This window comes from Juglans regia, chromosome 12, assembly GCF_001411555.2.
Source record: "Juglans regia cultivar Chandler chromosome 12, Walnut 2.0, whole genome shotgun sequence".
Taxonomy (NCBI): domain Eukaryota; kingdom Viridiplantae; phylum Streptophyta; class Magnoliopsida; order Fagales; family Juglandaceae; genus Juglans; species Juglans regia.
The window spans coordinates 123,143-139,630 of NC_049912.1; the positions used below are offsets into that span (position 1 = coordinate 123,143).

Here is a 16,488-nt window from a genome sequence, read left to right on the forward strand (position 1 = left end):
ATGAGATGCTTACAACTATTTTACAAGTCATTTTATATAAAAGCTCTTTACTTAATATAATTATAAAACATTTGGAACAAATTACATCTCTATCTTTATTTCTTTCTCGGTTAATTACAAAATTAGTACATTTATTTTCACCATTTTACAAAAAGCTGCACAAATTTTTAACATTTGTAGAATAATCCTTAATTTTAAAGAATTTACAACTGAATACTTTCGTCTAACACTGAAACACTCGTTAATTTTTTTAACGGTATAGTAAGTTGCGCAGCAAATTTAACACGGCTCTCCCCAGACCATTTTTTTTTAAATTTTTGTCAGATTTATTTAATTATGTATTATTTTAAAATATATTGTCATGCATATATTAATTTTTAAATATTATTTGTTAATATAACATCCGAAACGTGTGTAACTTTTTAGGAAAATATAGTCGGCCGCTTGTACCATTGAAGTTTACCTCTCGGTTATTTTATTATATTTTTTTGTTAAAAAATATATTATTAGTCAAATTGTGATTAAAAATGTTAAAATAATATTCAAAAGAAAATATTTACATTAACAATATGTTAACGGTAAACGTTGAGTGGCCAACTAGAACCATCCAAATTTTTATTAGTTGACATGTATCATATTTATCATGCGATTTATTGAATATGGATACTAATTAAGAATTTCAAGAGCAATGATAACTTGGCAGAGAAATCCTCTATTTAGAAAAATATGTTATAAAAATAAATTTATAAACTAATATTATTTGATATGATATGTAAAATTATAAAATTTTTATGATAAAATATATCTGATATATTAAAACAAATCCAGTCAATTTATTTATTTTTTAAAAAAAGTCTTAAACCACATACGTTGATTTAATTAATATTTAATTTATCATTTTTATTTACATATTACATATTAATAATTAATATAAAAATAATAAATTACATATTAATTAGATATCTGGCGTTAACATTTATCTTTTATAAATCTAGCAATTCTTAACTCGGAATAGAATTACGAAGGTTCGGTGCTGCATCATGATAACTCGATATAGAATTGAAAGGGCATTTCAGGCATGATGGCCAGAAAGCCTAGCACAGAGGATCCTGATCCCATAAATATCTTCCAACATATACTCGCAGTCTCGCACACAAAGTCATAAACCCTTCGCTTCGCTTGGCTGTCTCGACTCTCCAACCCTCACTCCCCCGATAGCCCAGCCTAAAACCCTAACCCTAAACATATCAAATATCTCTCTGTCTATCAGTCTCCCTCTCTCTACAGTCTCTTGGAACCAAGACGAAAAATAATAGGATGATGAATATCATCATAAGAAGGTCGTCTTCGACAATTTCCAGGCTAAATCTCGCCGCCTTCGCGTGCTCTTCCTTCGAAACCATCACGACCACCCTGCCTAAACAATACCATGGTTACTACCCATCAACATCACTACCTGATCTCCTTTCTGGAAATGGCATCATATCTTTCTTACATAGAGCCAGGGGCTTCCACGCCAAATCTGGGCCCTTGGATTTCAGTGCCTCATTGCCCTCGCGAGCAGAGTTCGCCGCCATAGAAGATTACGAGGAAGCCTCCCCTTCCAAGTTGGGGAACGACGATGGACTTGAGATTGCTAAGCTCGATATTTCGCCGGAGATTATCTCTGCTTTGGCCAAGAAAGGCATCACCAAGCTCTTCCCCATTCAGGTTTTATACACAAATCTGCTCTCTCCTTTTCTCTTCTTCCTTATTTTTGGTTCCCCTAGATATAAGTAAATAATTTAAAATATCGTATTTTCTTAGCTTAGTTTATTTGTTTGCGTGTCTTGCGTGACCCGTCACCCCGACTGTTCAATTGGTAACCCTTGTCATAACCATCAAGCGTCGCATTGCCATGTAAATTGCTACGTATAGCCTTCTCAAAACTGACTATTAATTCCTTGTGGTGCTTTCTTTGCTTTCTCTCCTGCGCAGAGGGCGGTGCTGGTACCAGCAATGCAAGGGCGTGACATGATTGGTCGTGCTAGAACAGGAACGGGAAAAACCCTTGCTTTTGGAATTCCCATTATGGATAAGATCATTCAGTTCAATGCCAAACATGGGTTCGCTTCACTTGCTTTCGTTTCTATTCTAGAAATATCCATGTTGCATTTTCGAATTTTAAACAACAAATGCGTCCTCTCATCAGTAGTAAAGGTTTGGGTGCCTAATGCAATTTCATTTTTATTAACAATCCGCACTTTATGTTCAATCATACAGGCGTGGCAGGAATCCTCTGGCCTTGGTTTTGGCTCCCACGAGAGAACTTGCTCGCCAGGTCGAGAAAGAATTTGCCGAGTCCGCTCCAGGCTTGGATACAATTTGTGTGTATGGTGGTGCTCCCATTTCAGGTCAAATGAGGCAGCTTGATTATGGTGTTGATGTAGCTGTTGGCACACCTGGTCGCATCATTGATCTTTTAAACAGAGGTGCTCTGAACTTGTCAGAAGTTCAGTTTGTCGTTCTTGATGAAGCTGACCAGATGCTTCAAGTAGGCTTTCAAGACGATGTTGAAAAAATCTTGGAGAGGCTGCCCCAGAATCGTCAGAGTTTGATGTTTTCTGCAACAATGCCATCGTGGATTAGAAAGCTCACCCAAAATTACCTAAAAGATCCAGTTACTATTGATCTGGTGAGTATGCAGCTAAATTTGAGTTAGGGAACGCTTGGGTAATGAGATGAGAAATTCACAAAACTTCTTACAATTTCTTCCCAAACGTGGCTCGAAAAACGAAACACTTTCAATTTTAAATCTTCAGCTTTTTCATCTAATCATTACCTAATTATTACAACTTTTACAAACTTAAAAACAAAACACAAAAATCAATTCAACTTCTTTTAACTTGAAAACAAAAATAATATTAATTTTATAATATTTTTATTCAAAATTTTCTCTCTAATTTCTCAAAACCAAATAAATATCTTAACTAAAATTATTTCACTACTATTCACAGACCATTTCACTATTAGTCACAAAATTATGAGATACTCCAAGTGTCCAAACGAGCCCTTAATCATCAGATAATAAGGTTAAAAAATTACTACCATTTATCAATGTGGTTCTTTCTATTCCCACTTATTAAAGGTCTACTTGATGGATCAGATTCTATGGCTTCTTGTATCGTTACTTTCGTGAGTTTGTTTTGATTCTATTGGTAGTAGTCAATGTCATTATAGGAGTAGGTGATAGAAAGTTTTAATCTATAATGCTGCTCGTTTAAAATGGCCAACTCAAATTTAATTTACGGAATTGTAGCATTTGGTTACAAGCTCATTAGCTGCTCAAGTGTTCTGTAGGTTGGAGATTCTGATCAAAAGTTGGCTGACGGAATTTCACTGTACTCGATTGCATCAGACATGCATGGAAAAGCTTCAGTTATTGGGCCTTTGATAACAGTATGATTCCACAAGTTCTTTAATAAATTTTAGATTTCTTATATTAAAAAATTTCCCCCTGGTTGTTTTATGTGGTTATTAACCATTTATTTATCATTTCATTGCTTGCATTCTCACTATCAGATTTTTTTTCAGGAGCATGCAAGAGGAGGAAAGTGTATTGTTTTCACTCAAACAAAACGTGATGCAGATCGATTAGCATATGCAATGGCAAGAAACTACAAATGCGAAGCTTTGCATGGGGATATCTCACAAAGTCAGAGGGAAAGAACACTTGCAGGTTTCCGAGATGGGAATTTTAATGTTTTAGTTGCCACTGATGTTGCAGCTCGTGGCCTTGATATACCTAATGTTGATCTGGTAGATTTATTCTTCATTCTTCTTTTTCTTGTTAACTTGTTTTTTGTGATCATAAACCCCCCTTTGCTGTCAATTTACATGTACCTTCTTAGTTAAAATAGATTTATCCCTTCCTTAGTTTGTAATCGGTATGTTCAGCACCTTTTTTTTTTTTTGCATTTCTATAATAAATCTGTTTTCCCCCTTTCCCCTCTTGAAGAAATTGCAGCAGAAACAAAATTCCTGGTCTCGTTCTTTTATTGTGTTTATAATTTTTTTTGTACATTTAAATACAAAGTGATGGTTCATGAATTTCACCATTCTGTACATCCTTGAGTATCTCATAAATGGGATAATGCTTAAAGTAGTTCTAATGATTGGTCTAGCTGAGTTTAAAAAAACTGTCTTGATACTTGTGCTGAGTGCAAGTTTTCTTTTGTGCTGTTCATTTTTCTCAAATGATTGTCTGGCCAGTTACCTTATCTTTTCCTTTTTCAGTTTGTTTAATGGCAATCATAGACTCCACATTTCCTTTAGCAAGCCCCCTCTTTTCAGTCTATATGCATGTATGAAGAAAGTACGTAGAATTTCTATTGTTGGAATTGTTGTTTTGAAAAAATCATTATAGATAAAAGGGTAATCAATTTGTTTTTATGATGAAATTTTTTATTAATAGAGATCTAGATGGAGCCCAAGTACAAATTATACAAGAGAAGACACCTAGTTGAGAAGAAGATGAAGAAATAGATACAAGGAAATCATGAACACCGAGCCCGTTGAAATCTATAGCCATTGTCCAAAGAAATAACATGTTGAGAAAAAGGCTTCTGAGCTCCTCCAACAAACATTTCTAATAAGGGAACACCTAGAAAAGTGGTTGTTACAGCCAGTAAAAGTCCAAGAAAGCCCCCAACTCATTAGAAATCCTAATCCTAGACAGATGAGGACCCTATCACCACATATACCAATCTGAGAAAACCTAAACACTCTAGGAGGCCTTATCCAACTGAAAAATCAAGTGTAATCTATGAAGGAATGAACAACACTCAAACTGAGACTCGTAAACACTCTAGGAATCCTAACACTTTAGGGAAACAAAAATCCAGCAACTAAAAACGCCCCTCCTGCTGCCCCTCTTATTAGATACTCCAAGGAATTCCAAACAAACTAGGAAAAGCACTGCTGCCACACATCTAGAACAACTAGGAGTCCTAATCCTTGATAAAAACTCTATAAATACCTTGCTGCCACCCCTCCCTTCTTTAATGAACCAAATCATAGTTTTAGATTTCAAGCCTCAAAGATCCCCAATCTGCTGCCAGCCTTAAGCCAGAGAGAAAACCAAGCGTTTTCCATCACACCCCACTGCTATACATGAGAAAAACAATCACTGTGGTGCTGCCCTTCACCCTTCCACTTCCTTCTCTATATCTACCGTCAAAAACTCCAAGAAAGTGAAGAAAACTCACTGCCAGTGTAAATAACACATACCTACAGAAGCTTTACAGCATTAGCTCGAACTTAGATTCATGAATTTTTTTTTATAAGTAAGAATAAAGTTTTATTGATTGAAAAGAGGCATAGCCCAAGTACACAGGAAGTATACATGGAATACACCTAACAGCAACTAGGAACTAGAAATGCATACATGCAAATTATGAAGTCTAGCCCCATTACAGTCAATGACAGAAGCGCAAGCGAATAGAGTGTTGAAGAACACTTCAGTTATGAACTGTCCAGGTTAGACCAGAACACTTCAAGCTGCCTTAAACTTACTGCTGCCTCATCCTAGGTAAGTACATATGATCATGCCCTTTGACCACATCTTTTATAAGTTATGTAATTATATATGATCATGCCTTCTGAAATGCGTGTTTTCTAAATTATACAAGCACACTCGAAATTGCTTAACATCTAAGTTTCGTGATTATGAACATATCTTTATAAATGCAAGGCTCATTGATCTGAGTGTGTTTTTAATTATTATTATATTTAAAGCCTATTCGTTGATAGCCTTGTTGATATATTTTTTATTATTAAAGCATGTGAATGTACATGGATTTGACTAAATGCTTCTTCTATGCAATGATATGTATGTAATTATTATTATTAGTGTTCCCCATGGGTACTTGGGCTATGCCTATCTTATTTAATATAATTTGTTACTTATAAAAAATTATTATTATTACTTATCAAATAAAAAAAAATTATTATTATTATTTTTGTTGAATGAATGGAGAAAGAAAAGGAAAACTGACTGAATGATTGATGACTGATGACGAATAAATGATGACTGCTGATGGATAATGTTTAACGGATAACGGGGCAAATGGTAACGTCATGATGGCTCACTACATGTGTGACTAGTGATGTCTATCTCCTTTTAATGGGATCTCGTCCGGGGTCTCAAGTGGAATCATGATCGTCAACCACTAGCACAAGGGGAAATTTTATGAATGATTGATGGATTCTATGTAACGGAATGATCGATAAATGTTTGTGCATAATGGTTTAAAGGAAAAATCTGAATTAAGTATGATATGTTTTCTGCATGATGTATTACTTATTGAGTATTTGAACTCATTGTTTTTGTTTTTTTTTGTGTTAAGTGTCCCGGGTGATAATAAATGTGAGGATGAAGGTGTGGGACAGGACTTGGCTTAAGGAGAAGAGGAGAAGGCCTAGCAATTTATGATTTATGTTTTTTTTTTTTTTAATTTTAAGTGATTAGCATACGACTTTGAACAATATTTAACTAGTGATACATATGACTCTTGTATATAATAAAGTATGGTTTATTTTTGTTTTATAGAATCTTTTACATTTGGTGCTTTAACAATTTTAAAAAGTTGGCAGCATACCTGGCCATATGAGGAAGGGTGTGTTACAAATACTAGGCTCCTCTTCTCTGGATTGAAATTAGACGATTTTTTCTTTGGGGGAGTGGAATTTTTATATTGATGCAGTTTTTCTGGTGGAACTATTTGTTTTGTTGCTCGCAATTTTAACTCATCTTTTGCCTAGATTATACATTATGAGCTTCCCAACAACTCGGAGATATTCGTTCATCGATCAGGCCGAACAGGTCGTGCTGGGAAGAAAGGAAGTGCTATCCTTATCTACACACAGGACCAGATGAGGGCTGTAAGAGTTATAGAGCGAGAAGTAGGATGTAAATTTACAGAGGTTAGGTCTTATCTCCCTTTCCATTTGCATCATCTTACTTGAACGATCTGTGTTTAATACTTGCAGCATGTTGTATGATATTGATGGGAAAAAGTTAAAAGCAATGGAAAAGTTAGTTTTCTGAGAGTATTGTGATTAGAATTTTTTGAACGATCTGAATTACTAGTTTACTCTGAACCAGTGGAGTAGCAAACTAGCTATTTTTTTTATCCTAGATATAAATGTGCATATTCTACAAAATGCATTCATGAAAACACACTGCTGACTGCAATATCCATGAGTAGCTCATCCTACAAATGCATTCCCAGATACTCAGGCACCTTTCCTACATATGAATCCAATCCTCCTGGTCTGGCCAACCTTCTTATAGATACTTAGCAGCTCTCTCTCTCTCTCTCTCTCTCTCTCTCTCTGACAAACACATGCACTGCTCATGTAAAATCTACAATGTGGGACTGTTTCCACATTACCTGACTTTCTTTGTTCTTATGCTAATTGCATGATTACCTGTTGTTATCAGCTACCTAGAATTGCTACTGAGGGTGGTGCAAGCAGGGACATGCTAGGTGACATGGGTGGTGGTGGTAGATTTGGCTTTACTGGAGGCATGAGGGATCGTAGATCTGGTGATAGTGGTTTTAGCCATTCTAGCGGTCAAGGGCGTCCTGGATTTGGGCGTAGTAGTGGCTATAGTGATTCTTTTGGTAAAACAGGTCAAGATCGTAGACCTAGTTCTGGACGTTTTGGTTCCTTCGGTGGCCCTGGTTCACGTAAATCTCAAGGTGGGAACTTTGGTGGTTCTGGGTTTAGTCGTTCAGGTGGTTTTGGTGATTTTAGTAGTTCAGATCAATCTGGTGGATTTGGTTCAGGCCGTTCTAGTGGATTTGGTGATAATCTACCAAGCCGTAACAGTGGTGGCTTTGGCAATTCTCGTACTAGTCATTCTGGCATCTTTGGGGACAAAACCAATGATGATCAGAACCCTGGGAGAGCATCACGAGCTTACTAAATGGTATGCTTATTTTCTTTATTACTTAAAAAAATGTTTATTTTCTTTCTTACTTGTTTCGGTATGCGAGTTACTTTTTCTTTTCAAGTGAAATTTTATTCAATCTCAGAAAGTGGTGAAATTCAAATACCCAGGGAGCACAACATATACACTAAACATCGAAAAGAAATAGCAGAAAATCCGGATAGATAAGATTAGTATCAGAAATACGAGTGACCACCCATAGATAAAAGGGTTTTAAGGGAAAAAAATTTAACATATTCTTTGATTTATCACAATCTTCAAAACACAGATCATATTATCATTTTGTTCTCCCCTTTACACCCATTAGGCAAGATGAAGTCAATTTCCGTGAAGCTTCACAATGATGGTGGGCACACTGTTCTTTCCAACACAATGAGATTCATTGCACTCCTAGGGAGACCTCAATCCACTCCAAATAGACTGAATGATTTCACAAATCATTAGCCACTTCTCAATGAAGCAAAAGATGATCAACAGATTATCCACTCTTTCGGCACCTATAACAATCACCTATGGGAAATAATGATCTGAGTGTCATCCTTTGTAGGGACTTTTTAGGATGACGAATAGCATTTTTCATTACCAATATATGCCTCGTCCTCAAAATTGTCCAAAATGAGAATTTTTCCTCTGGTAGCTATCCAAAGAAGAAAAGCCACCTGGCTTAGTTCTCCAAATACTCCCAAGGAAATGAAGTTTAGTCTGTGGAAGTATGACATTATAGGACGATCTGACTTCAAATATTCCACCGTTAGAGAATGTGTTGACCTAATGTTGTCTTCTATACCTCTCCCCCATCTTGAAAGAATAATTTATCAAAGAAGAAAGTAAAGAAATCCACCTCCCAAAGTTGCTGTAAACTAATGAAAGAGGCATCCCACAATTCAGAACCATTAAAGAAATGTAAATTACTTGTCACAGACGCATCTTTAGAATGGAGATTGCTAAATAATTTTGGAAGGCTTCCTCTAGGGACCAATTTTCACACGACTCATTATGCCCGAAACAAGTCTTAAAGCTATCACCTATTTAAGAACTGGTAAAGCTAAAAAAATCTTTATTCACCTCGTATTTTTGCATCATATTTGGTGTCCATAGTAACCATTCACCTTATTAGAACACCCACTCATCCCATGAAGTACCATATTTAGCATCCACAATCAACTGCCACAAACTCTCTTATTTGCACAATGTCATAACCATTTTTCCAATAAGGCACAATTGAATAAAAGCAACTTCTGAACCCCGAAACTTCATACAGATAAAAAGCAAACAGACTTGAAATCAACGCATCTAATGCAATTTTCACTTTATTTATATATGTATTTTTCAAGTTGTGGGTTGTTAGCCTCTAACACTAGGGATACTTGACATGGCAGGTAAGGAAACAACAGAAGACAGCTCCCAGTGGGAGTTCATAGCCGAGACTGATTCAATTTGATTAATAGGACCGATCAAAAAACATGGGGCTTACAGGGATTCTGCACCTACAAGTTCTAAATATTTTCTAGTTACTCTAAGACGTATTGCTAATATATTTTGCTGTTTATATTCAAATTATATCAAGTTTTGAAGAGAACAATATCATGTTTGTAGAAGAGGCTCGTCTAATCTATTATGAAAGCCTTTTTTTTAGCTTTGTATAAGCCTATTTCTCTGTTCATCTTAGTACTTGAAATTGTTGAGAATTTACTGCCTTCCTCGGTGCTGTTTAGATAAAATTATGAAGCTGAAAAATGGATCATGAGTGTTGCTTCCACCAAAACGTGAAAAATGGATCATGAGTGTTGCTTCCACCAAAACGAACCATTCCAGCATCTGTTGCGAAAATGATGTTTGGTTCGTTGTGAATTTGCGTAGAAGAAAAACAATTATTTGGAATCTAGTAGGAAAAAGGGGAAACCAACCAACATGGATTCAGGTTCACAAATGGGAAAGTATTGCGCAGTTTGGTATAAAGAGGAGTTGCCTGACTTGCAGTCCTGGCTTATTTGGTGCTAAAAGGGGAATCGGATCTCCCTGGTGAGGACCATTCGGACTTCGGAGGTAAGCTAAAAATGGGAGAACAGAGGGATGCATGTAAGGGTGGGTCAGACCATGATACACCTGAACCGACTTGTTGAATTAAACGGATCAGACCTTAAAACTTGAATTTGACCTGTTTAGTTATTGGGTGACAAGATATGATCCGCTTAATTTGTATTGAGTTGCAGGATTTGAAATTTGGTGAGGAGTATAAGGTTCTTTCTAAGGAGGAATTTTTGAGAGAAAAAAAAATCTGTGATGGTTGAACTAAAGTGTGTTGTTGGAGGAAATTTTTTTGCGACAAAAATCAAGGGTTCTTTGACTAAAAGAGGGATAAATGTACTAAATTATTTCATAGAATGGTCAACTCACACCAAAGGAACAATGCTATTAAGGCGTTTCACTCTGATGATTGTGTGATTTCATCTCCACCTGAGATTTAGGATCTTATAGTGCATTATTATGATCTTTTCTTCAAATTAGCTTCTTGGAATCCTAAAATTGATGAGCTGGTTTTTTATTTTGTTGGTCCTTTTAGTGCGAGTTGGTTGGAGACTGTTTGATGAAGTTGAGATTTTTCAGGTGGTTAGTGGGATGGTTAAAGATAAAGCTCTTAGTTAGGATGGTTTTTTCTTTTTTTTTTTTTTAAAAAAAAAATTGTTGGAAGATTGTGAAAGAAGATGTGATGCGGGTTTTTCAGGATTTTTTTATTTATTTTTATTTATTTTTTTTTTTCGTATGAAGTTTGAAAAACCTCATGCTACTTTCATTGCCAAGAAACCTGGGCTTCAAAGCGAAATGATTTTCGACTTATTAGTCTTGTGAGCTAGATTTACAAGATAATATCGAAGGTTCTTGCTAATCTTATGACCAAGGCGATGGAGCAAATCATATCTAAGCCCCAAAATCCATTTGTTCGAAGAAGACAAATTCTTGATTCGTTGCTCATTTCTAATGAATGCTTAGACAGTCGTTTGATGGAGGGTGTTAATGTTGTTCTTTATAAGCTTGATATGAAAAATGTATTTAATCATATGAATTGAGACTTCCTTTTCTACATGCTTGGAAGATGCGGTTTTGGAAAAATGTGGTGTTCGTAGATTAGGCATTGTGTTTCTACTACCCGATTCTCAGTGTTGGTTAACGGTAACCCTGCTAGTTTTTTCCATAGATCACGTGGTTTGAGACCGAAGGACCCTTTATCCCATTTCATTTTTGTCATTATTATAAAGGCATTGGGTCAGATGGTGGAGGCCGTTGTTAGGGAGAGTTCCTTTCAGGTTTTTCGGTTGGTAATACCAGTAATGGGTCTATTACTCTTTTGTATCTTCATTTTACAGATGATACCCTCATATTTTGTGATGTGGATCGTGATTAGATTCAAGCCTTTAAGGGTTATGTCATTATGTTTTGAAATTGTTTTGGGCCTTAAGGTGAACCTTGGAAAGTCAAAGTTGGTTCTGGTGGTAGTTGTGCGTAACATTAGTAGCTTGGCAAGCTTGTTGGGTAGTAAACTTACTTCTTTACCTCTGAAATATTTAGGTCTTCCTTAGGGGGCACCTTGCCATCTGGGATGGGGTTGTTGGAAAGTTGAGAAAATTTTGACTGGTTGGAAGCAACTATATTTATCTAAAGGGGGTAGACTTACTTTTATTAATTGTACCCTTTTTTTAATTTCTCTACTTGTTTTCTACCGATGTTTCCATTTCCTACAAGGGTGGCCAACCATATTGAGAAGTTGTTTTGTGCATTATTATGGGATGGTATGGTAAAGGAAACTAAACTCTATCTTGTTAATTGGAAAAAAGTTCGTTCTCCTATTTCTTATGGAGGGTTGGGAGTTTGTAATATAAAAATATTTTAATAAGGCTTCATTGGGAAAGTGGTTATGGAGATATCGATAAGAAGGGGAGTTGCTTTGAGGGAGGTCATTGATTGGAAGTAAGGAAGTGTTTGGGAGATTGGTGCTCTATTAAAGTTCAGTGGATTAATGGTGTAGGGCTTTGTAAGTTCATTAGAAAGGGCTAGGAGAGTTTTGTTAGTCATATTAGTTATGTTGCTGGTGTGGTGATCGAGCCCTCAATAGTGTGTTTTCGGCTGTCTTTCTTTTGGCTTCAGATTGGTTTGTTGCTATTTTTTATATTCTGTCATTCTAATGGCTCGATTTAGTGGGATATTTGTTTAACTTGAGAGTTGTGACGCCCCCAAACTCTGCTTGGGGTTTGACGGAGCTTGAAGCGTTGGGATATGTAATACAAAGTTACATACCTCTGTTCATGACAGTTAAGAATGCAATGCACCTAACATGCGTCTAATAATACGTAGTAAACACAGATGATATATTTTTTACACATCTTACATTGTACCTGAATGCTAATCCCAAAACATATTTACTTTCCATTCATAATCACCTAACTAAAAGTCGCATCATAGTTCCAACCAGTTTGTAAAACTAAACATAGTACTGGAGTTGTAACTCCTTAATTACAAATAAATATAAATCTAATATAAGCGCCAAGCTGCTAGCGCAGCTCCGCTATCAGCTCCAAAATGATATCCAAAATCGGCAAATCATCTCCTTGAGGCTCCTTCTCGGCCTATTTGACCTCATCCAAACAGTTACGCACTGTTCCTCCGCTCATTGTCACATCGTCTACCATTCTAGAGAGAATAATAATTAGGACTACCACAGTAAGATTTATAAAATCTCAGTAAGTAAAGCTCCTAAACTACTAACAATATATTAAGCATGCAAGACAATAAACATGACATGTATGCATGATAAACATGAAGTTGCTTATGCAAAACATTACCTCTTCAATAACTGAGTTTACTCAAAACTTCATGACGCGCTTGCTCACATAAAATAGATTCATGCATTATTATTCATGTTCTTACATAAAGGTCGTCTGATGGAGTTTCTATGATATCTTATCTCGTGAGGCTTCCACGATATCTTATCTCATGTGGTTACCGTGATTTCTTATCAAGTTATACTTGACTCAAAATATTTCATGATAGACTTGTATGCTTATGACATGGCAATCGTGACAGGCGACCGATATTCATGATTGACACTTGTAATGACATAGCATGGCATGTACATATCAAATAACAAGGCCTAAACTAAAACATGAATTTATTGTATGAACCTTACCATCCCACATACATAAATATACAAGTTAGAAACTAACTTACAGAAATCCGTGCTTAAAGTAAGAGTAGCGTAGGCTAAAATGAGAGAAGTTCTAGGATTAGAAATTCTCACTTAATCCTTATAAAAACAAAACTTACTAACTTTGGGGTTAATTCCAAAATTACCCCTTAGCTTTCATGAAATTACAAATTAGCCCCTAAACTTATGAAAATTGCAAACGAGCCCTAAAACTTACCAAAATTTACATACCTCATATAAATTTAATTCTAAGACCTTTTATGGGCTTAGAATTTATAAAAACTCATCCCTACTATAAGAACTCCTCTAGGCCAAACCATACTTAGGCTAAAAATGATGTTTGCTTTCTACTTGGCCATTAGCCACATCATCATGCTTAGACCCGAAATTAACAACTCATAAATATCAAATCACTGGTTCTAATATCATGCCAAGACACTAAATCAAGCATTTATCAAAACCATAAACTCACCATTTCAAGGAACCAACCAAAACATCAAGATTAGGTCAAACCAATCTAATCTTGGTGTTTTTGGTCTATCACTCGCATTTTAACGCAAGGACTCCAAAATTCTGAAGATAATATCAAATCAAAAATTTATTTGATTTTATTTTCATGATATTTAAGATATTTATTTTATCTTATATCATTATAATTTTCCTATAAATAGAGATGTATGCCTTGTATTTAGAAACAATTGAGAAAGCAAAACTGTAGCCCTCAATGTCTCTTTTCCTCTCTCTCTTTTCCATCTTCTTTTATATTATATTTTATTTTCTATCATGGTATCAGAGTAGAGGTTTTGAGTTCGAACTCTGACTCTACACTCTACTCCATTTAATTAAATAGTTCACGTGTTGGGCCACGCATTGAAGAATTGATGGGAAGAGGTATATTTTATTATTTATTTTATATCTTAACAAAAAAAGTCCACAAATCTCACTTCTAACATTTTCATCATTCAGCCTAGTTGATAACATGCTTGAATAACAACAAAAATAAACTTTATACATTAATGATAATCGGCTTGCATAGAAAAACATGGAAACCGAAACTTAGCATGCATGACCTTGAACATAGAGACTAAATCATTAATTTACATGCATAAAATCTTGAGACAACACATCCATATACCTCACATTCAAGTTCTAGCTTGATCTAATCATCATATCCAACATATCATAGCAAATAATCACACCAAAACATCCATAAACCTGAGAGCCTCTAGACTTAGCATAAGAATATACTCTTTGCTTGTTTATCAAAAATCCCAAAACAAACCTTGGTCATAAAGCTTTTGAAACCCAACTTAATCCATAAATCATAGTTTTAAGAACATGAGTTTATAAAATAAAACCATAAATTCAAGATCCTAAGGCTAAAAGACACACTAAACCAAACAAAACACCTGTTGGAGGATTTGGTTCTAACACTTTATTGTTAAGCTTTAGAAGTTTGTGATGCTTTATTGAAAAATTCTTGTAAACTTTGGTGCTATGGGGTATTTCTATGACTTTTATGCAAGTTTGTGGTTTGGTTTATAGCATATTAGGTTTGGAAAAGAGGGTCTGGAACATAATTCACCCAATCCAGCTTGCTCATTTAGGGTATAGTGAGGGTTTCACTTAGGGTTTCAAATCCACATGCAATTGTTTTGGTCAAATGAAAATACCATGGTTTAGGGAGTGGATAAGGGTGTAAGAGCTTGTACTTGAGTGGTTGGTTGCTTGTGGAAGTAGTTTAAACCAAGAGGGAAACACATAGTCAAATCAAGTGGCATTTAGGGTTTGGGAACCATTTGGGGTTTCGGTTACACTAGGGATTTAGGGTTTTGGTCTTCAGCACCAGTTTTGGAGTTTCATTAGGATTAAAACCCTCTTTGTGGATAGCCAAAGAATACTAGAGTGGATGTAATAGTAAAATGTGTAAGAAGGCATGTTGACTTGCTTGGTTTTCACTCCATTCACCTTACACATTTGTACTAAAATTTTGAATTCCGTTCCAATGACCATTCCGGTCGACGTACAAGAAATGAATATTTCAGTATCGATCCATTTCGGTGTACCATTTCAGGATATTCGTTATATGAATAAATTATATATATAAATAATTATATATAGATATAGAAAAAATATATTCTAAAATAACATGAATACAAGTCTTAAAATGATACATATTTGAAAGACTCAATAATACTTAAGTTCTCAATCCAACTGTTAAAAAGATAATCACTCATTTTCATCCAAAAGATAATAAGGAACAAAGTACAAAATGTTAATCAAAATATTTTTATCACAATCACATAGCAAAAGTGCAATTATATTGTGTTTATATATATTTTTTCCAGCCAACAGAAAAACCCATCAACACTAATTATTATAGTTTGTATTTATAAGTATTTTCAAGCCAAGTTCCCAAAGTCCCAACAACACATGTGGGTTTGAAGAATAGAAGTGTGGCTTCAACAAACTGTGGTATGCCCTCAAAAGCCCAGCCCAGATCACTCAAGCTCCCCAATATATTTTCTTCCCAAACCCTAACCTTAGATTTCCATTAAATTTTACCGGTTTGCAGCGCCAACTCTCTGAGTCCCAGTAGCCAAAGCACTATCTCACAATCAGCATGGGTAATTATCTAATTTGACCTAAAATATCTCTTTCCCTCAAATCCCTTTCTTTTTAAAGCTTGTATGCTTTGTGGGTTTTCTATTCTTTGATTCCTCCTTTAGATTGAGAGTTTGGAGATTGTACATTAGGGATTTGATAATCTGGGAAGGGGGGAGAACGAGAGAGGTCGACAAGGAAAAGGAATTACTAGTACGTCCCTCACTTTTGAAAATATTTACCAAAATGCCATGAAGATACAATTCAGACCGAAACATAAATTCAGGCCGGGATATTGAAATCTGGCCGGAATGGACCAAAACTGGCCTAAATGGTCGGAATTTAACTCAAGACAGAACAACCCCCCTCATTCATGCCAGTTACTATTTCCGCATGAAAAATTCCGACCATTCCGACTGAAACAGAATGATTTTTAAAGCTTGATTTGCACTCCTTTTGACAAGTATAAGGTGGATTTCCAAATGGAGGGTTATGACGGTGCCATGTGTCGAAAAAGGTTTTATAGTGATTCTAGACTGATTTGGACATCCTACATGGCGACTTAACAGTTGTTTGGACCAAGTGCCACACAGTGGTCTCTCGAGGGTCTACTAGTCACTCAAAAAACTTGAAACTTTTTATTGCCCATAATAATATTATACGAGTCTATTGGTGTAATTTGTTTTAC

The 16,488-nt window shown here is 35.5% G+C and overlaps 1 protein-coding gene across 1 annotated transcript; it reads left to right on the forward strand.

Moving 5' to 3' along the window:
* The first annotated feature begins 1,140 nt into the window (after positions 1–1,140).
* Positions 1,141–9,659, forward strand: LOC109008304 (DEAD-box ATP-dependent RNA helicase 53, mitochondrial-like). Its single transcript, XM_018988346.2, has 8 exons — positions 1,141–1,710; positions 1,978–2,105; positions 2,263–2,674; positions 3,340–3,438; positions 3,574–3,798; positions 6,802–6,963; positions 7,484–7,975; positions 9,376–9,659. Exons 1-7 carry the CDS (start codon positions 1,318–1,320, stop codon positions 7,970–7,972), a joined length of 1,908 nt encoding a protein of 635 aa, XP_018843891.1. The 5' UTR covers positions 1,141–1,317; the 3' UTR covers positions 7,973–7,975; positions 9,376–9,659.
* Positions 9,660–16,488: the final 6,829 nt, after the last annotated feature.